A 23188-nucleotide genomic window follows, 5' to 3' on the forward strand; every position below is an offset into this window, starting at 1 on the left:
TTATTTAAAATACAACCCAAGAGTTAAGTTATTAAATTACAGCAACTTCCAGCCCAAATAATTCAACTGTGTATTGAACATTTACAACTCATTGCAAATTCTTTCCTAATAGCTTAATACACTAGTTTATAAAGTATAGTAAAAATGGAGATACTTACTGTACTCACCAGCAGAGGGAGCAGAGTTGCTCATGATAAAGGGACCGTTAGTAGCACAAGCAGATAGAAGCTCGTCAGACCCCCGCTGCAGAAAAAAGATAAATCAAATACATTTTCCAATCTGTGCAAGCACACGTATTTCACATACAAACTAGAAACAGAAAATGCTGGAACCTCAGGTCAGACAATATCTGCAGACAAGAAAAATAAGAATAATTTTCCAGCCTAATGATCTTCCTCCAGAACCTTGTTTCTCCCCATAGATAGAACATAGAACATTACAGCGCAGAACAGGCCCTTCAGCCCACAATGTTGCGCCGACCAGTTAAAAAACAATGACCCTCTAACCTAAACCAATCCTATGCTTATTTCTAGCATCTGCATGTTTCACACTATAGCATCCTTTGTTATGAAGCCTACTTTAGCTCACATGTTCAATATATTACTACTAGTTTGCCCTCAGCTCCACACAAGAGCAGATCAATTGTACTCATTCCCTGAGTTACTACAAATCATGTCCAGCTTCACTTGCTGATGACTGAGCTGCATCTTAACTCCTTATATACTGGGATATAAGCTGTCAATTTCAAATTAAGCTAGCACCTTTGGAAGAGTATTCTATGCTTTTATCATCCTTCATGTATAAAAGTGTTACCCAATTTTTTTACCAAGTAGCATGGTACCAATTTATACTTGGTGGAAGTGGAAACAATGATTTCAAAAGGAAACTGAATGGACACTGAAGAAAATAAACCAGAGTTAAAAGGGCAATGGGACATACTAGATTTCTCTGGGGTAGGCAGCATGGACTTGCCAGGGCAAATGGCCAGCTTCTGTGCCACTAATAACATTGGCTGTAAAATATTCTAGTTTCTCATGAACTGAGCTCAGAAACATGTTCTCCAGAGATTGGTGCTTCAGAGATCTGGTAACAGTTCAGATGGATCAACCATCTCCCTGTTTGTACAAGTGGTCTATCTTGAATTGCAGCAGGAAGAAACATAGCCATTGGCTTTTCCAGTTCGGAATAGAATATCCAACATTTTAAGTGAAAACAGATTAGAGTACATCAGCTCAAAGAAATGAAGTTTAGTAATGCTCCCCATCTCTCAATGCTCTCACTGCAGTGGAATGCTTGGATTTCTTTGTATAAGCAGAGTTACACAGGGATCATCCAATGTTCCTGCCCTCAGGAAATGACCCCATGAAGATAAACATTTAAATTACACCAGAAGGTTACAGCACAGTGGGTGCAGTCAGCTTGTAGCATGAATTTACAAAGCTGTCACCAAGCCTCCTCCCCTCAATCCACATGAGAATAAGTGCAGCTAAAATGCTTTTAACAGTTGACAGTAACTCGAGTTCTCTGGGGAAAGCAGGATGAGCAAAGAGTATCACTACCCTAGTTGTCAACCCTTTATTTGTCATAATTTTCAAATAAGCCGCTGGACTACTGAGAATGCCACTGCTGACTACATTATACAGACAAAAATGTCAGTAATTCAATCAGCCAAAACCATCATGGGTTACTGCCAGGTCGGCTAACCCAGCTAAAGATGGTAATTTGAGCCACAGCAATTTATGCTTAGGCTGGGGCACAGGCCAACATCTTCACAGTACAGGGCAATTAGAAAACTGCCCTAGTATCCAAAAGCTGGTGCGGTTGGTTAGTGGAAATCATACATTTAAAGAAAAGGGAAATCAGGACATTGTTGATCCCATATGAGGGTGTGTCCACTAAAGGTAGACACAAGTACCTGGTCACAACTGCTTTCCAATTGAGAAAAAAAAGCATTCTACAGAAAATATGGCAAAAAGTACAGCTGAATAATTCATACATCAATAAGCACAGCTAGCAAGAGCCAGAACTCTTTCAATGCCTTCATGGAAAAAACCTAAAAATATACAAAGAGCTGACGACAATAGCTAGCAAGATCACATAACAGGGTTACATTGTCAACATTTATTATTTAAGCCAGCCTCGTCATAACTAGATACCAAAGACACCAACCACACTGTTTCTATTGTATTCTCCAAACAAGTCTCAAATGACCCATCCGAGCTCACCCTGTTCACCTCCACATAATGGAGTTGAAGCTCAGAACTGATCATGTATTAATTTCTAAACTACTCTGGACAACTTAAATGTGCTGCAATGAACACATCTTTTCTTAAATTGCTTATATATTAACATGGGTCAATGTTTATTTTCCAGCCATTGGATGATTAGCTGTGACACCAACATGATCGGGAACACAAGGAGAATCAGTGATGTGTGCCCGTAGAACATTCAATCCAGGAACAAAGGAAGGGATAGTGTAAACTAATCTGTGTGAAATGAGAACCAGGTATATCACTCCATTCCAAACTTAGTGCCTGGTGAAGCTGCGTTGTGGGCTTGGTGATCTATTACTGCTTTCCAGATGAAATGCTACACCAATCTATTTGAAGAAAATTGATGCCCTTTTGACAGCTATAAGTTTGTTAACAACCTTTATTGTGATGCTGTAGAGTTTGTCCTGCAAGTAGATCAGCAAACAGCACACCTATAAACTTAGCAATCCCGATAGCATTCCTTCTGATAAAAGGAATCAGCTAGTAGCATGATTGTTTTTGAAAACTCCACCGCATTTTGGGTCACTTAAAATGACCACAGTTCAGAGTTTAAAAAAAGCAGAATCAGGTCAGAGTTGATTATTTGGTTTTACAGAGGGTAGAGTCATTGAGTTTCAGACATATTTGTTATACCTGAAGAGACTTTTTTACTGGGATGTTGCCTGGTATGGTGGGGAGGTCCTATGAGGAGAGACTGAGGGATTTAGGGTTGTTTTCGTTGGAAAGAAGGCAGCTAAGAGGGGATCTTATTGAAACATATAAGATGATTAGAGGTTTAGATAGGGTGGATAGTGATAGCCTTTTTCCTCGGATGGAGAAAGCTAGCACGAGGGGGCATGGCTTTAAATTAAGGGGGGGTAACTACAGGACGGATGTCAGGGGTAGGTTCTTTACCCAGCGGGTGGTGAGGGATTGGAATGCCCTGCCTGCTGCAGTTGTAAATGCGCCTAGTTTGGGGGTGTTTAAGAGATCTATGGATAGGTTTATGGACGAAAAGGGATTGGTATAGGCTAGTGGGTCATTGTTTTTGTAACTGGTCGGCGCAACATCGTGGGCCGAAGGGCCTGTTCTGCGCTGTAATGTTCTATGTTCAGCTGGAGCAGGGAGCTGACAAACACTGTCTATAACTAAGGTGTGAGGATACTCCCAAAAAAAGCCTTAAATATTTGCCAGAACAGTAACATTCCATTTACAGCTCAAACCAAGAGGCCCACCTAATTTTAATCCACTTAACAGACAAGACCTTTCAATAGATCAGACTTAATCTACAGAACAGAAAGCACTGGTTTCTAAAAATGCAAGGTACAGCAAGGAACAAACTGCCTTACCTTGGCAGCCAGTCACGAGCTGGACCAGTGCCTTCACAAAACCAGTGCTTTCCAAACTGACCCCATTTTGCAGCTTGAAAATTGCTATGACGCCAGATATAGGTGCAGGGTGTGCAGAGGAATACGAAATTTGGGAGAGAGGAAGGTGGAGCAAACTTCTTTTAAAAAATCATCTACCTTTTCATTGGCTTTTGAGTAGTAATCAGACCTCAAGGGAACAGCTAGCCCATAACCACCATTAAAAATCAAGGATTTTAAAGGAATCTTACAATTGCTAGCATTCAGCCCAAGCTCCATGGCAGCCTTTGCTGGCTTGGAATTCACAACTCCAAAAAAACCTAGTGTCATGACCCCAGTGGGGGTGGGGACTAGCAGATTGGCACATTCCAAATCCAAGACTACGTGCTGAGAAATGAACTAACACTTGGGGGCAGTCACTGCAGAGGCGCAAAGGAGAAAGGTCGCTGTCCAAAGCCTTTCAGCCACAGGGCACCAAGGGGATGGAAATTCTGTACAAATGTATTGAAACTGCATCGAGGCACCCGAAAGGGGAACACATTGTATGAAAGAAAATTGAATTCTATTGCACTATAATTTTCAATTTGAAATGTTTTGTCCCCAGGCTGAGCCTGGAACGTATATTGAAAACAGCAAAATTATGATTTCACAGTTGCATGAAGAAAAGTCAAGTTTTATTGCACTAGGTTCTCTAAATTTCATGTCGAAATATTTTGTAATGCATTTTTGAAATTCTCCATAGGTACTGCCAAACCTGCTAAGTTTTTCTAGCGTTTTGTGTTTATCCCCCAAAGTTATTTCAGTACTCAGCCAAGCATTGCAACAACAAAATCAGCAAACAAAAGGAATTGCTATGATGATTCTGGGACCAAGTCTTTTGTTTACTGAAATTTTACCCTAAAGCCCCAGGAGTATCCAATTACAGGAGAAGCTATTGAGGGATTAAGCTAATCAAAAACAATGGTCTCTAAATCAATTTGAATGGTGACAAATCCATGAGGTTTCTGAACATTATTTTAAAAAGAAAAAAGGTGAATTTATATACTAGAAACCATCAGTCCAGCTAAATAAACTCAGTCATTTAAACAGTATAACTTTTGATAATGAAAAGTGAAGACAATTTCCTAGTTTAGTCTGGGTAGGAAAGCCACTGCTTGATTTGGCCAGTAACTCATTTACACTAGCAAGTCTCTTCAAAAACTCATTTCGTATCTTAAATAAGCATCAGTTATAAAAGTGCACGGAACGGGAGTGAAGCAAAGCAAAAATTCCTGGCAATCAGTTTAAACAGACATTCCTGTTACTTGCTCAACACTTCCTCTGCGGAAAGCTGCGCAGCAAAAGAATAATCAAAGGAAGTGTGTATAAAATTACATTGCAGCAAAAACAGGATGCGACAATGCCCCAAAATGCATTCAATAATGCTTCTGGGGGATTTATCTTGATGTCAACTCACCAGTTTGGTTTTTTGCACACATGCCAGCTTATGATCAGATGGTACCATGATCTGTTAAATATACCCTGGGAATATGACAGATTTCTCTTTAACATTCCAAGCCCTTTGAACCCTAACTTCATTCCATTAAATGGAAATGGAAATACAAATACACTAATGACAGACCTCCCTTAAGAACACTATTTTGTAAACACTCGGCCTCAAACTTACTAGGGCATCTTATTGTGTCCTAGCCCAACCATCTTCAATTGCTTAATCAACGTCCTTCATTTTACAAAGTCAGAAATAGGAATGTTCTCCATTGATGGTTTTATTTAGCATTATCACAACACCTCAGAAACTGAAGTAGTCCATGCCCGTATTTTGGGCAGTATTCAGGCTTGGCCATATAAATACGGTGGCTACACAGGCAGGTCAGAGGCTGGGAACCCTGCAGTGGAACACTCACCTCCTGTCCACCATTTACTAGGCACAAATCAGGAGCATGATGGAATACTTTCAAATGCCTTGATGGGCACAGCTCATAGAACATAGAACATAGAACATTACAGCGCAGAACAGGCCCTTCGGCCCACGATGTTGCGCCGACCAGTTACAAAAACAATGACCCACTAGCCTATACCAATCCCTTTTCGTCCATAAACCTATCCAGAGATCTCTTAAACGCCCCCAAACTAGACGCATCTACAACTGCAGCAGGCAGGGCATTCCAATCCCTCACCACCCGCTGGGTAAAGAACCTACCCCTGACATCCGTCCTGTAGCTACCCCCCCTTAATTTAAAGTCATGCCCCCTCGTGCTAGCTTTCTCCATCCGAGGAAAAAGGCTATCACTATCCACCCTATCTAAACCTCTAATCATCTTATATGTTTCAATAAGATCCCCTCTTAGCCGCCTTCTTCCCAACGAAAACAACCCTAGATCCCTCAGTCTCTCCTCATAGGACCTCCCCACCATACCAGGCAACATCCTAGTAAACCTCCTCTGCACCCTCTCCAACGCCTCCACATCCTTTTTTTTTTGAAGTTTTGAGTTCTTTTCACTTGGGTTTTGTAGAGTATTTCTTTAATGCCAAGTATATTCTATATTTCTGGGTGCTGACTTAGTTCAGTTGTAGCCATATGCTTCAGAACTATATTACTCAAGTGGAAAATCTGTCAGTTGCATTGACATCTGTAGAACCACGTGCTGATGGCTGGTTTTGGTCAAACGTCTTCCCAACAGCAATAATCTTCTTTTACCTGCTCCAACACAAGTAGATGGAATTGACACCATCCAGGACAAAGCAGCCCACGTGATTGGCACTCCATTCATTATCTTAAACATTCACTTCCTCTATCACTGTGTAGTGGTAGTAGGGCATACCATCTACAAGGTGCACTGCAGAAACTCATCAAGGCTCCTTTGACAGTCACCTGTCAAACCCACAACATTTACCACTTGGAAAGAAGAGGGCAGCGACACATGGGAACATCAACATCTGCCACATTACTTACCACCTGACTTTGAACTATAAATCGACATTCCTTCAGTCACTGGATCAAAATCCTAAAATTCCACTCCTGACAGCACTGCTCGAATATACCTACACCACAGATTGCAGTGGTTCAAGGCAGCAACTCACCACCACTTCCATGGGCATTACAGGTGGGCTACAAATGCTGGTCCAGCCAGTAACATCTACATACCATGAATGAATGAATGAATAAAATGCAAGCCAGGCACCCAGACAAAAAAAATTCTCTTCTGTACTCTATGGCATTATATTATTCTCCGTAAGGAGAGAAACCCAATTCTGAAAGAATCTTGCAAGTTTGGTTTAAATCCAGATCTGCCTGCCCAATATCAGAATTACTATGGTGTTATCATTTAACTGGCAATTTAATTGACACCCCATAGGAATTTACTCACTGGGTCAAGGTCAGAAGAGAGAACACAAGGAAATCGAAGTAGAAGATTATTGCTGTTGGGAAGACGTTTGACCAAAACCAGCCATCAGCACGTGGTTCTACAGATGTCAATGCAACTGACAGATTTTCCACTTGAGTAATATAGTTCTGAAGCATATGGCTACAACTGAACTAAGTCAGCACCCAGAAATATAGAATATACTTGGCATTAAAGAAATACTCTACAAAACCCAAGTGAAAAGAACTCAAAACTTCAAACAAGTCCTCATTCTGCAAGTGGAAGCAGATGTTTGGGTTGATTAAATGCAGTGTTAAAATCTGTTGCCGAGATTAGCGTTTACTTCATATTTACCAGCGAACATAGAAAATAGGAAAAGGCCAGTGAACCCTTCGTGCCTGCTCCACCATTCTTTTGTTCATTCATTATGATCATGGTTGATCATGCAACTCAGTAACTTTTTCCCCCCCACATCCTTCAGTCCCTTTTGCCCCAAGAGCTATACCTAACTCATTGAAAACAAAATGTTTTGGCCTCAATTGCTTCCTGTGATAGTCAATTCCACAGGCTCGCCAGTCAGTGAAGAAATTTCTCCTCACCTCAGTCCTATATACTTTAACTGTGACCCCTGGCACTCTCCCACTATCGGAAACATCTGCTGATATAGGAAATTGTGAAGTAGGCACATGGCTCAAAAGAACAGGAATTTTACCAATTCAAATATCAGGGACCAAAGCATCTGCTGTATTCCAAGCGCTTCTAAAAGCAATACCACTAATAGCAAAAAGCTTCCCCTGCACTAAACCTGCTTTTACACCACAGCAGACTGCACAACAGAACAGAAGATATACAGCAATCTGCAGCATTGCTACATTAACAGGACCAGCAAAAAAAAATCAACTACTGACAAAGTGAAAAACACTGCAACTATAAAGAAAACTATTCCTAACCACTTCAGTCATATATGTCTCTTCTAAAGCTAGAACAGAAAACATGGGCTCTTCAACCTTTCAGGCACTTTTAACAATACCAATAAATCTCTATTGCTCACAGGCTAATCTTTGGTCTAGTTGTGACATTGTCAGTGGACTCCACAGTTAAACAGATCATTGGAGCTACCTATAAAAAGAGGGGCCAGCTGCAATTATTTGTAAAATGCAGGCTCTGGGGATTGTCCTCTTTAAAGACTGATGTAAAGAACTCTAAAATGCACCACATCACAGATCAAGAAAATGGGATCAATAATTACTGTTAGAATAGGGAAAACTGTCTTAACATAAAGATTGTCAACAGTGCATGCTTCCTCAGTTAAACAAGATCTAATCAATTTCAGAACACCGGTATGGCACAGCCAGCAGTATTCACTAGCTACGTCAACAGGAAACCTCGCAAGAGGAAGGCAAAAAAACCAACCAATTTTTGTATGACTTTTATTAATGCTGGTTTGGACAACCTGGTCTGTAGTCAGATGCTCCAAGAGTTTCTCTACTTAATCAAAACCTTAATTTTGAATACCTGCAACTGTCTCCCTTCAACACACAACTACTCTAAATACAAGAACAAACTTATACGGAAAGGCAAGGAACAAGTTGTCAGTTGTCGAAATCCAACATATTGGTAGATGCCAAATGCAGAAATAATTGAAGGATAGGTTGAACATGTGCTAGAAGACAAAGAATTTATCAACTTATGAGTTAAAAACAGAAGAAATACAACTACTCCCTGAGACAGCACAGGCATGACTGTCCTCTTTTGGGTTGTATGTTTATGCGATTTAACACCCACCCTAGATATTGATAGGGGGGGGAATTCAACAAGAAAATGGGGAAGTGGTTAAACTGTTATTGGAAATAGTCATTGCCTGACACTTAAGTGGCAAACAACATTGTCACCTATCAGCCAAAGTCTGAAAGTTTTTCCGGTGTTGCTGCACGCACATACAAACTGCTTCATTGCCAGAGGATGGAATGCAACATGTAGGCACAGTCAAGCAGTTGAGCATGCTCTGAGGAATTCCTGCAGCAATTGCTCCAAGCTCAACTATCTCTTCCAGCCCTTGGAAAATCTTTAATCATGATTTCAACGATCCTTCATAGCAGTTTAACTCAACAAGGCCACTTTCTTCCAAAAATGTCATGCCCAGAATTGGTCACAATAATCCAACTGAGACCAAATAATTGGTCAAGCTTTCCCATGCTGGTTTTAATTAGAGACCTTTTAAACAAGTATTCCAAGTGCTTTCTTAAATACCTTATTTGACATGCCCTGTCACCTTCAAAAGATCTGTGAATATATACTCCAATCTCCCAAACAGCACCATTTAAGTTGTGGCATCACCACACTGTTCCTCCCAAAATGCATCTCTACACTTGGCCACAACTACCACGATGTGGGTATGCCGGCGTTGGACTGGCGTAAACACAGTAAAAAGTCTGACAACACCAGGTTTTAGTCCAACCGATTTATTTGATAATATACTCACAAGCTTTCGGGTTAGCCCCTTCGTCAGGTGAAATAGGTCAAATAAATAGGTTGGACTAAAAGCTGGTGTTGTCAGACTTTTTACTGTGGCCACAACTACCACATCAGCCCATTTCATTAGTCTTCACCCTCTTGGAAGTGTGTTACCACGCAGCTCTATTTATTATGTATCATCTGCAAACTTAAGAATTGTACTCCCTATATCCAAATCACTTAGCACAGCAATCCACACTGCATAATTCTCCAGTGAACAAAAACATGCATTCATAGCCAACTGCACATTTACAATTTGATATGCTTCTATTTCCGAATAAATCTATAGTCCTACCATACTACCTTCATCAATCCTGTTACTTATAAGTTGTCACAAATTAGTTACACAACTAACAAATTCACAATTAACAAGTGTTGACTATCCTTTATTAACTCAATTCTCCAAGAACGAATATCTGAAGATGAAGCAGGTAAGATTAAGGAGAACACCAAGGCATTCTACAAATATGTGAAGAGTAAAAGGATGAGAAGTGAAGGGATAGGACCTATAAAAGGTGAAGGGGGAAAAGTCTGCAGAACCAGAACAAATGGCAGAGGTGCTTAATGAATACTTTGTCTCGGTATTCATGGTGGAAAATGATTTGGGAGGTTGTACTGCAGGCTTGCAGTGGACTGAAAAGATTGAGGATGTGGACATTAAGAAAGAGGATGTGTTGGAGCTTTTAAATTCTATCAAGATAGATAAGTTGCCAGGACCAGATGGGATGCACCCCAGGTTACTGTGGGAGGTGAGGGAAGAGATTGCAGAGCCCCTGGCGATGATCTTCGCGTCGCCAACAGAGACAGGAGGGGTTCCAGAGGATTGCGGATGTGGTTCCTATTTTCAAGAAAGGGAACAGGGATAGCCCGGGAAATTACCGACCGGAGAGTCTGACCTCAGTGGTTGGTAAGTTGATGGAGAGGATACTGAGGGACAGGATTTATGAACATTTAGAGAAGTTTAGTATGATCAGAAATAGCACGGCTTTGTCAAGGGCAGGTCATGACTTACAAGCCTAGTTTTCTTTGAAAATGTGACTGAACACATTGACAAAGGAAGAGGGGTGGACGTGGTTTACATGGACATCAGCAAGGCGTTCGATATGTCCCCCGTGCAAGACTTCTTGAAAAGGTGAAATGGCATGGGATCCAAGGGGCTGTTGCCTTGTGGATCCAGAACTGGCTTGCCTGCAGAAGAGTGTGGTTGTGGATGGGTCTTTTTCTGCATGGAGGTCAGTCACCAGTGGAGTGCCCCAGGCCATAACCTTGCTGTTTGTCATTTTCATAAATGATCTGGATGAGTTAGTAATTTTGCTGATGACACGAAGGCTGGTGGTGTTGTGGATAGTTTGGAGGGACGTCAGAAGTGGCAGCGACACAGAATGCAGATAAATGTGTAGTGACCCATTCCGGCAGGTCCAATGGGATGAAGGAGTGCAATATCAAGGGTGGGACTCTTAGCAATGTTGAGGAGAAGAACAATCTTGGGGTCCGGGTCCATAGGACTCTTAAATCAACCTCACAGGTGAAGAAGTCAAGAAGGCGTATGGTGTGCTAGCCTTCACTAATTGAGGGATTGAGTTTAGGAGTCGGGTGGTAATGCTGCAGCTTTATAAGACCCTTGTCAGACCCCACTTGGGCTACTGTGCACAGTTCTGGTCGCCTCACTACAGGAAGGACGTGGAAGCTATTGAGAGGGTGCAGAGGAGATTTAAAAGGATGTTGCCTGGATTGGGAGGCATGCCTTATGAAGACAGGTTGAGGGAGCTAGGTCTCTTCTCCCTGGAGAGGAGGTTGAGAGGCGACCTGATAGACGTTTATAAGATGTGACAGGTATAGCTAGGGTGGATTCTTGGAGGCTATTTCCCAGGGCTGAATGGTCACTATGAGAGAACACAGGTTTAAGGTGCTGGGGAGCAGGTACAGAGGAAATGTTAGGGCTAAGTTTTTCACTCAGAGGGTGGTGACTGAGTGGAATCGGCTGCCGTTGGTGGTGGTAGAGGCAAACTTGGTGGGGTCTTTTAAGAGACTTCTGGATGAGTACATGGGATTGGAAGTTATAGACAGGCCTGGATATGATCAGCGCAACTTGTGGGCCGAAAGGCCTGTTTGTGCTGTAGTGTTTGGCTTGCACTTACCATTTTATCCTATTCCTTTTGTAAACATTTGTAGTCCTCCAGTTCTCTGCCACCTCCATCCCAGTTCCCCTCAGCAACCTGGGATGCATTCCAACTGGATCTCATTTTTGCTATTCTACCTGCTACAGAATTGTAGAATCATAGAACCCTATAGTGCAGAGGCCCTTCGGCCCATCGACTCTGCACCAACCACAATCCCACCCAGGCCCTACCCCCATATCCCTACATATTTTACCCGCTAATTCCTCTAACCTAAGCATCCTAGTACACTAGGGGGGCAATTGTAGCACAGCCAATCAACCTAATCAGCACATCTTTGGAGGAAACCAGAGCACCCAGAGGAAACCCACACAGACACGAGGAGAATATGCAAACTCCACACAGTGACCCGAGCCAGGAATCAAGATTAATTGCATCAAAAATAGAATCAGAGGCCATTCTGCACCAATAATCCCACCCAAGCCCTATCCCCATAACCCCTCAGATTTATCCTAATCCTTGTGACACTATGCAGCAATTTAGCACGGCCAATCCCCCTAACCTGCCCATCACAAAACACGCTGTTTGTGAACAGAACTCCCACTCACATGACGAAGGAGCAGCGAGTGCTCTGAAAGCTAATGGCTTTTGCTGCCAAAAACCTGTTGGACTTTAACCTGGTGTTGAGACTTCTTACTGTCATCACAAAATACCCCAGTTATGCCATTGTTTAAGAGCTGAATTACCACATCTTTTTAAATTCCCCCCTTCAGCCTGTATTTGACACTTAAAAAGTGGTGCATGATCATGCACCAAAGCTTTGGCTAGTAAAAATCCAGCTGATATTAAAACAATAATACTCCGTCAATGACAGGTGTATATCAGACTGAAGCCCACAGCTTCTAATGCATCAATTCATTTGTTTTGTTCTACCTCCACAAATATTTAAATTGAATACACAGCCTCCAAATAGTAGCAGGTGCCAGAAAGCTGAGAGAAATTTGCAAATTAGCTTTACAGAATTGCCACTGGTGTGCTTGCACCAATCCATTACTCACCACACCCTCAATGTAGCCATAAACAGCTGAAGCTTCCAAAGCTTAACTGACATTGCACAAGTGCTTTACAGGTGGGACAAAAATCAATTTATTTCGGACAGAGCAGGAGGTTATGATCACGGTCCAGAAATCTGAGCCAAACCATGGCAATATGCCTGGACGGCCTCAACCAGGATCTTGGGTTCATGTCACACTATCTGTAATCCCAGAATTTGGCTAGGCTTGCAAAATCTCATTAACTATCCTGGCTGGAGACAATTCACATCACTTTAACCTGTGCTCAACCTTCTCTCCCTTCACATTCTATACCTTTGAGATTTGGATTATCTGTAAAGACTCACATTCCAAGCATTATCTTGTAAATTGAGTTTGTGTCTATATATGCCCTGTTTGTAAACATAACTCCCACTCACCTGATGAAGGGGCAGAGCTCCGAAAGCTTGAGCTACCAAGCCAACCTGTTGGGTCTTTAATCTGGTGTTGACATTTCTTAGTGCTTACCCCAATCCAATGCCAGCATCTCCACATCATAACATGCCTGGAAACTGTACCAAATTTAACCACATCCAGGGCAACACTGTGGCAATGGCTAGCACTGCTGCCTCATAGCACTTGGGACCCAGGTTCAGTTCCCAGCTTGTGTTACCATGTGGTGTTTGCACATTCTTCCCATGTCTGTGAGGGTTTCCTCCCACAATCTGAAAGAAGTGCTGGCCAGGTGCATTGGCTAAGCTAAATTCTCCCTCAGTGTACCCAAACAAGCGTCAAGAGTTGACGACTAGGGGATTTTCACAGTAACGTCATCAATGTCAATGCAAGCCTATTTGTGACAATAAAATCTTAAACACTGAACCAACTAGTACAGCAGTGAATCAGGAGAAGTAGAACAAGCTACATGCCCACTGCTGTCAAATAGATTCTAGTAATGTGTTTGACTGTACAGGTGAACAGAAGGGTACTGTAAAATGCCCTTTGTGGCAAAAAAAATCAGTAACCACCTATTTGAAGCCAGCAGGAAAAATGAGGAAGCATGGATTGTGTTATGCTCACTTAAAATCTGGAATTGTCACCAAAGCATTAATTTGGGAATTAGCCAGCACTGATGGTAATTTGAGCTCCAGAAACAGCACTGATATGCAGAGTTCAAACATGCAGCTGAAATGAGAGCTGTTGCCTGTCTCAGCATTGGTCTGCCAAATAATTTGACACACTAAGAAGTTTCACAACACCAGGTTAAAATCCAACAGGTTTATTTGGTGGCAAAAGCCATTAGCTTTTGGAGCGCTCGCTGTTCCCTTGTCAGGTGTTTTACAAAATTTTGTAAATTGAGTTTGTCTATATATGCCCTGTTTGTGAACTGAAATCCCACTCACCTGATAAGGGAACAGCGAGCGCTCCAAAAGCTAACGGCTTTTGCTACCAAATAAACCTGTTGGACTTTAACTTGGTGTTGAGAGACTTCTTATTGTGTTTACCCCAGTCCAACACCAGCATCTCCACATCATGAATAATTTGATACCGGTAGCTCAATATTCTACACAAATATTTTCCGGGTTAAACGGCTCAGCTCAATTTCTCAGATCACTTTCTGGACCAGGCTTCATTCTGGGAACATATTCCACTCAAAGTTGAACTACTATTCCATCAACACATGCATTCCAAACAAAGCTGGATTACAATTCATTGATTACAGCGTCCATTAGACTAGTCAGAGAAGCTCTTCCAAATTTCTAATAGGTTACATGTGAGTACACACCCAGGGACTACAATCAGATGCCAACTCTAGATTTAAACACAGGAAACCACAGCTTATGACAGGATTCCTTCCAACCCATCACTCTACAACTGTTTAATAAATGAAGAAAGTCCTGTATTAACATTGTAAAACTACACGTCAAAGTAGTTTATTACATTATAAATCCCACATTAGGCTGTTGCTAAGTGAGAACGCCACTGTTTAATTGTCTTCATCTAACCTTCGGTCGCATGTCTACTGCAAAAAGACTCGAGCATAATTTTTTCCAATTAGATCTTAAATAAGCTTTGCATACAAGATCTCCAGTTCACATTAGAACATTGAAAGGTTTAAACCAGAAACTACAAGATCAAGTCATCCATGGAATGATGAGAAAATAATAATTCCAGAAATTCTAACTGATGACCCATAAACCAGATTCTAGAACTGCATGCATACAAGCTGGAAATTTAATGCGTTCACAAGCACAGAATACCAGAATCATTTGAAGAATTTCCTCTAATAAGCGTCCTACACAGCTCTATAAAAAGTCAGTTCACTAGATTGTGCCCCCCTCCAAACAAGCACCAATCAAACGCAAGATCAAAAATTACATCTGCAAACTCCAACTAGACAGACAATCTTACACATCCAGTCCAAGTGGCAATTTTACACAGGATCTTGCTGGAAGAACCAGAATTCTGGTCCCTATACCGCAATTGCATCATGCTAACAGATTTCACACCATAATCCAGGTGCTGGTTTCCCCACATCACTGGAGGCAGGAAGCAAACAGACTATACACAACTCACCCAGCGTTTCTGTACTCCCAGTCTGCGGACATGCACAAGATAACTGCACTGATTTTTAGCGGTGATAATTGGACTTGGAAAACTGCTTCACCAGATTTTTGGACAGTCTTGCTGTATAGGGGCTGCACAATAGCACAGTGGTTAGCACTGCTGTTTCACAGCTCCAGGGTCCTGGGTTCAATTCCCAGCTCGGGTCACTGCCTGTGTAGAGTTTGCACATTCTCATGTCTGCATGGGTTTCTGCCAGGTGCTCCGGTTTCCTCCAGTCCAAAGATGTGCGGATTAGGTAGATTGGCCATGCTAAGAAATTGCCCCTTAGTGTCCAAGGATGTGCAGGTTAGAGGGATTAGTGGGTATAATATGTAGGGATATGGGGGTAGGGCTTGGGTGGGATTGTGTTCGGTGCAGACTCGATGGGCCAAGAGGCAACTGTAGGATTCTATGATTCTAGTAGTCCATAAAGAAATTTTGGGCAGGTAGAAATTGAAATTTAGATTAACTTCTGCAGGATTCTTGTTTTGCAAAGCAGTGCTAACCTGCCTTGCAAGAAAAAGGAAGAATAAACACACTGACTAGGTATTGACTAAAGCAGCCAGAAACGCTCTCACAATATTACTGAACCTTCAAGCTGCTGCCTCATCAGTTTTGATAATGTCATACCAACTTTCAAAAACATCTCAAGTTGTAAAGGTATGTTGACTATGCTTAAGTTTACCAGGGCTTGATCAATGTAACCAGGCCCAACCGTAACCCTTTAAAAACAGGTCAAACCGTCCCTAACTGCCTTTGAACTGAGTGGTTTGCTAAGCCATTTCAAAGGGCTCACTCAACCACTGTGGATCTAGAGTCACATGTAGGCCAGACCAGGTAAAGATTGGCTTTCCATGATGGGGTTTTACAACAATCAACAGTTGGTTCATAGTCATCATTAAGCTTTTTAATTCCAGATTTTTAAAAATTTCACTATCAGCCTAGGTGGGATTTGATCCAGAGGATTACCTTAAGTCTCTGGAATACTACCCCAGTGACAATACCACTGCACCACTAGCTCAAGTCGTAGTGCTGAGCTAATCAACTGGTAGATGTTTCTCAAGAACTCATTATTTTAGCTAAAGTATCCTCACATGCAAGTGAGACAAATGATGCATTTAGTCTCGTGGTCAGCCTACTCCATTCTCACTGGAATTAAAGTGTGTGTGCAGCTAGTTGGATCCTTAGCTTGGGGTGAGTGCCTTGTTTGGAACGTTCTTTCGGAGAATCGGTGCAGACTTGATGGGCCGAATACCGTCTTTCTGCATTGTAGGGATTTTATGATCCACTATTGAATGGTTTTAAAATCCAACCTTGAGGTGGAAACTTATTGTAGAGTAACAGGAACTGAAACACATGAATAGGTCTAGTTATGAAAGTTACAGTAATGAAACCTACCTTTGTACCAACTGTTATATCTTGGACAATGCTGTAAATGGAACAGGAAAAAAAGTTAGACAAGTTCAACACGTACTAAATCTGTTTATGAAAACATTCCAGTTTAAGAGGAAGGGTCAGACTTTGCTATTAGTTGATATAAGCCTACACAGTTTACTTCACTCCAGTATCACACTCAAATATGCTATGCCTCCGCAAAGACACTGAATCCAATAAACAAAGATTTTAGAAGGTAATTTCTACATTTAAGACAAAGTAAAAAGATCAAGTTCTGAAAGATCCAAAATGAGGACAGATCCAATCACAAATTAGCAATGGAGTACAAAAATATTTATTTTCCTCTTAAAACTGCACCCAAAACGTTAGCCACATTAGATGGCTGCTACTTTTTGTACAAGTGACTGCATTTGTCTAGAACTCATCATACATCCTGTTGTGCCACTTTAGCCAAGGTTTTCAAACATTGCATTCTTTCAGACCGTTATTGTTAGGCAACATGTGAAAAAAATAGTAATGCCAGGGTCAGAGAGTGTCGTACAGAATCAGCAGTCAGAGCCAGCAAAATAGGGAAATAACATTGCTCGATCTCATTTCACAACAAATTTTTCAAGAAAACTTAAATTCTACAGAACAAAATGCAACAAGAATCTCTTTCCTTCTATTACAGAAACAGCCAGCGTCGCCTGAAATTCAGAACATATGGACATCAGTTGGTAATAATTCCGATCCACCCCGTGAGAATTGGGTTGCTAGCGCTATGCCTGACAAAATCAGGAACCAAACATTCTTTACCCCAACCCCACACCAAATTCCATTGTTTTCTGGATAGACGCGTGTGCTTGAGAGTTATGCAACTGGTTTCAAACGAGGGGGTGAGGTCATGTTAAACACTCATTTCCTCATTCATAAAGTCTCATGACCCACGCGAAGGCAAGCTTCAAAAAACCCAACGTTAAAGTGTTCCAATCAAATGGATGATTCCCCAGAAACTCCAGACTCAAGGCCCTTTGTCACAGGATTCACTACCAAACATATCCATTAAAACTAAAGCAAATAGTAACAGGAAGCGAGAATGCAGTTTGGTGATCGCAGCATAATTTAAAAGTTAAGTGCGACTTGCAGCACGGAAATGGCCGCAAGTTTCACCCCGGCTCAGTGCGGAGAGGAAGACACTGGGCTATTCAACTGCAGTGGCCTCAGAGCCGGGGGGGGGGGGGGAGGGGGGGGAGGGGGGGGTCCGGAAGGCAGGGATCCGGATCAGGAACGGCAGTCGCACAAAGGGAGCAGCCAGCCGCCTGCAGCGACAGCCATGTGGCCGGCACACCGAGCCCGACCCCCAGGGAGCCGCCATCTCGCGGAGAGCCCAGGCCTTCAGCAACCACCACCCGCCCCCCCCCGGGATCAGAGTAGCCCACAAGCCGAGGCCCGGCCCTGAAGAGGAACAGACCACCCCTCCCCTCCACCAAGACCCTGAACATCTCCGACCGTGAGGCCTCTTACCCTCCCCCTCACACCGTCCCGGAGCGAACGGGAGTCCGCCTCCGTCGCGGACCCTTCCCCCCCCCCCGCGGGCCTTGGGCCTCCCCCCACCGCCAGCCCCCCCACCGCCTGGCGGGCCCCAGGCCTCTCTCCCCACCCGGGCCCCGGGCCTCTCTCTCCCCCCACCTCATGGGCCCCGGGCCTCTCTCCCTCCCCCCCCACCCCACCTTTCCCCTCGACGGGCCCCGGGGCAGTCCGTGTGTTCGTACCGCCCGCAATTTCTCCGACATAATGAAGCGGGCTCAGGGACGGGGGACTGGGGTGGCTCGCATCTTACCCGTCCATTGCAGACCCAGGAGCGCAGAAAGAAAAGCCGCGACTCCGGCCCGCCCCGCTCACATATAGCCGCACAAAATGGCGCCACGTCAATCACCTGCCCCCGCCACCCTCCATTGGCTGCTGTAGGGGAGGGGGCGGGACCGACCAGCTTTCCATTGGCTGCTGCAGGGGGAGGGGCGGGGCCAGCCCGCTTTCCCACTGGCTGCTGCAAAGAGTCAACGTGGAGCTTCCTGTCAATCAAACCCCAGGTCCGACCGGAAGGCCCGCCCCAAACTGCCAATCACACCGTCCGCACTGTTGATTGGACAGGACCAGGCACGTGCCAGCCCAGGACCCTGTCAGTCAGAGGAAAGGCGGGGAGCAAGGAGGCGGAGCCCCCCCTTCCCCCGCCCCCAGGCCTCCCCCTCCCCCTCAGTCTGCCCCCTCTCCTCCCCCGGCCTCCCTTCACTCCTCCCCGCGCCTCCTCCCGCTCCTTCATTACTCCCACACCCCATCGCCTTCTCATGGCGCCTTTCCGTGCCTCACAGGAAGCCGCTGTTTGAACCGCCTCTCCCAGGCCTCAGTCACTCCTGCCGGTGAAGCCTGTCGAGCCTCAGCCTCCCTTGTGTTCACTGCCGCCTCCTGTGCAGACAGGCCCGGCTCTGGGTGTCTGCTTCTCACACACCGTTCTGAGGTGTGACCCCCAGCTGCTGCTGGCTTGCCATTTTAAACTCTCCACTGTGCAGTCAGTCAGTCAGGCACTCCTGGGCTCACTCACCTCTTCCAGTGAAGCTCAGAGTAAGCTTGAGGAACAGCACCTCATTTTGGGCACTTTACAGTCTCTTCAACTCAACAATTTCAGCCTGTAAACTCTCCTGCCTCACTCCTTGTTTTTCAATTCGGACAGCTGCTGTTCATCATTTTGTCATTCACAATGCTAGACACATCTTTTGTTTCTTCATAGAATCCCTACAGTGCCTATCCCTGTAACCTTGTGTATGTTCCCTGCTAATCCCCCTAACCTACACATCTTAGAACACTAAGGGGCAATTTGGCATAGCCAATCCACCTCACCTACACACCTCTGGGCTGTGGTAGGAACACAGTAAGAAGACTCACAACACCAGGTTAAAGTCCAACAGGTTTATTTGGTTGCTTCGTCAGGTGAGTGGGAGTTCTGTTCACAAACAGGGCATATCAAGACACAAACTCAGTTTACAAAATAATGGTTGGAATGCGAGTCTTTACAGGTAATAAACTTTTAAGGGTACAGACAATGTGAGTGGAGAGAGTGTTAAGCACAGGTTAGAGAGATGTGTATTATATTGTCTCCAGACAGGACAGTTAGTGAGATTTTGCAAACCCAGGCAAGTCATGAAGGTTACACGTAGTGTGACATGCACCTAAAATCCTGGTTGAGGCCATTCTCGTGTGCGGAACTTGGCTATCAGTTTCTGCTCAGCAACTCTGAGTTGCAAGAGTATGCACCATGTACCTGGTGGATGGTGTTCTCACGTGAGATGATGGCATCCGTATCTATGATCGGCACATCTTTCAGAGGTTGCTGTGGCAGGGTTTTGTGGTGTTGTGGTCACCATTCTCCTGAAGGCTGGGTCATTTGCTACAGACAATGGTCTGTTTTGAGGGTGTGCAGTTGTTTGAAGGCAAGAAGTGGGGGTGTGGGGATGGCCTTGGCGAGATGTTCACCTTCATCAATGACATGTTGAAGGCTCCGATGAAGATGTTGTAGCTTCTCTGCTCCAAGGAAGTACTAGACGATGAAGGGTACTCTGTCCGCCGTGCCTCCTGTTTGTCTTCTGAGGAGGTCGGTGCAGTTTTTCGCTGTGGAATGTCGGAACTGTCGATTGACAAGTACATCCACCAGGTACATAGTACATATTCTTGCAACTCGGCCAACGTTGTCTACCTGATACGCTGCAGGAAAGGATGTCCCGAAGTGTGGTACATTCCTGTTGTAGGGAGGTCTTGCTGCAGCTGTATAGGGCATTGGTGAGGCCGCAGCTGGAGTACTGTGTGCAGTTTTGGGCGCCGCACCTGCGCAAGGATATTTTGGCCCTGGAGGGAGTGCAGAGGAGGTTTACTAGGCTGATACCGGAGTTGAGGGGATTGAGCTATGAGGAGAGGCTGAATAAACTAGGCTTGTACTCGTTAGAGTTTAGAAGAATGAGGGGAGATCTCATTGAGACGTATAAGATGATGAATGGGATGGATAGGATAGAGGTGGAGAGACTCTTCCCGCTCAAAAAAGACAGTAGGACTAGGGGGCACAGCCTCAAGATAAAGGGGAGGCGGTTTAGAACGGAGTTGAGGAGGAACTTCTTCACTCAAAGGGTGGTGAATCTCTGGAATTCTCTGCCCGTTGAAGTGGTGGAGGCTGCCTCGCTAAATATTTTTAAGAAGCGGGTTGATGGGTTCTTGATAAGAGAGGGGATTAAGGGTTATGGGGAGAGGGCGGGAAAGTGGAACTGAACCACAACAGATCAGCCATGATCTTATTGAATGGCGGGGCAGGCTCGAAGGGCTAGATGGCCTACTCCTGCTCCTATTTCTTATGTTCTTATACACAAATACATATAGTCACACAGACACACACAGCAACACAGAAACATACATATATGGAAACAGAATGTGGAGGCTTTGGGGAGAGTACAGAAAAGATTTACCAGACTGTTGCCTAGTATGGAGGGTATTAGCTACAAGTAGAGATTGAATAAACTGGGTCTGTTCTTCCTGAAAAGGAGCTGAGGGGCGACCTGATAGAAGTTTGTAAAATTATGAGGGGTATATATGCGGGCAGCACAGTGGGTTAGCACTGTTGCCTGACAGCGCCAGGAACCCAGGTTCAATTCCCAGCTTGGGTCACTGTCTGTGTGGAGTTTGCATGTTCTCCCTGTGTGGGTTTCCCCCAGTTTCCACTCACATTCTGAAAGACGTGCTGGCGCGTGCATCGATCCGAACAGGCACCAGACTGTGGTGACTAGGGGAATTTCACAGTAACTTCATTGCAGTGTTAATGTAAGCCTTACCTGTGACTAATAAGCCTTAACTTATACCTTTAGATAGAGTGAACAGTTGGAAGCTTTGCAAAGGCAGAAATGACAATTGCAAGGGGACACAATTTCAAGGTAAAAGGGGGAAAGGTTCAGTGGAGATATGCAGGGGAAGTTTTTGTTACACAGAGCGGGGTGAGGTCTTGGGGTGCATTGCCAAGTGAGGTGGTTGAGGCAGATATGTTAGCGACATTTAAGACTTATCTAGATAGACACATGAACAGACAGGGAATAGAGGGAGGCAAACAGTTGGTTGAGATTGGTCAGTGTGATCGGCGCAGGCTTGGAGGGCCAAAGGGCCCTCTCCCGTGCTGTACTGTTCTTTGTATATATAAACACAGATACACACAGAAACATACAGACACTCATAGAAACAGACACACACACACACACACACACACACATACAGAAATAGACATATGCAAATGCAGATACACAGGCACGCACACAAAGAAACATACATACGCACCCACAAACAGAAACATACATACACAGAGACATATAAATATACAGACACTCTCTGACACAGATGCACACAAACATACACAAAGACACATGTACGTACACAGAGGCAAATACAAAGACAAACTCATACATTTTGATTTGATTTATTACATACAGACATATACAAACAGATACACACACACACACACACACACGTATCAGAAATAAGGGGAGTTAGAGTCCAATCAAAAAAGGTGAAATAACACATGTCCTTAAATGTCCTTGATGTTTAATTCGATTTGTTATTGTCACATAGAATCCCTACAGTGCAGAAAGAGGCCATTTAGCCCACTGAGTCTGCACCGACCACAATCTCACCAAGGCTCTACCCTCACATACCCTATATACTTACCCACTAATCCCTCTAACCTACACATCACAGGACACTAGGGGACAATTTTAGCATGGTCAGTCAACCTAACCCACACATCTTTGGACTGTAGAGGAAACTGGAGGACCCAGAGGAAACCCACACAGACACGAGGAGAATGTGCAAACTCCACACAGCCAGTGACCCAAGCTGGGAATCAATCCCAGATCCCTGGAGCTGTGAAGCAGTAGTGCTAACCACTGTGCTACCATGTCACCTACATATATATTAACATACAGTGAAAAGTATTGTTTCTTGCGTGCTATACAGACAAAGCATACCATTCATAGAGGAGGAAACGAGACAGTGCAGAATGTAATGTTACAGGCATAGAGAAAGGTCAACTTAATGCAAGGTAAGTCCATTCAAAAGTCTGACAGCAGCAGGGAAGAAGCAGTTATTGAGTTGGTTGATACATGACCTCAGACTTTTATATCTTTTTCCCTACAGAACAAGGTGGAAGAGAGAATGTCTGGGGTGTGTGAGGTCCTTAATTATGCTGGCTGCTTTGCCACGGCAGCGGAAAGTTTAGAGTCAGTGGATGGATGGCTGGTTTGAATGATGGACATTCACGACCTTTGGAAGATCTTGAGCAGAGCAGGATCCATACCAAGCTGTGATACAACCAGAAAGAAAGAGTTCTATGATGCATCTGTAAAAGTTGGTGAGAGTCATAGCTGACGTGCCAAATTTCCTTAGTCTCCTGAGATAGTAGAGGCATTGGTGGGCTTTGTTAACTAAAGCGTCGGCATGTGGGGGGACCAGGACTAGTTGGGGATCTGGACACCTAAAAACTTG

General features: G+C 44.0%; 1 protein-coding gene across 4 annotated transcripts in view; it reads right to left on the bottom strand.

Annotated features, from left to right (window-relative positions):
* Window positions 1-18536, bottom strand: part of LOC145358814 (polypyrimidine tract-binding protein 1-like) — a 35508-nt gene extending 16972 nt beyond the window's left edge. For all 4 annotated transcript variants that reach the window (XM_080213124.1, XM_080213122.1, XM_080213123.1 and 1 more), the window contains exons 1-3: window positions 18465-18536; window positions 16649-16679; window positions 159-243 (exon numbers count right to left, since the gene is read on the bottom strand). In XM_080213124.1, the coding sequence (XP_080069250.1) occupies window positions 159-243; window positions 16649-16679; window positions 18465-18472 (124 nt within the window). In that variant the 5' untranslated portion in view covers window positions 18473-18536. The remainder of the gene's footprint in view (window positions 1-158; window positions 244-16648; window positions 16680-18464) is intronic.
* Window positions 18537-23188: the final 4652 nt, after the last annotated feature.

This window comes from Carcharhinus amblyrhynchos, chromosome 26 (assembly GCF_965287045.1).
Source record: "Carcharhinus amblyrhynchos chromosome 26, sCarAmb.v2.hapA, whole genome shotgun sequence".
Taxonomy (NCBI): domain Eukaryota; kingdom Metazoa; phylum Chordata; class Chondrichthyes; order Carcharhiniformes; family Carcharhinidae; genus Carcharhinus; species Carcharhinus amblyrhynchos.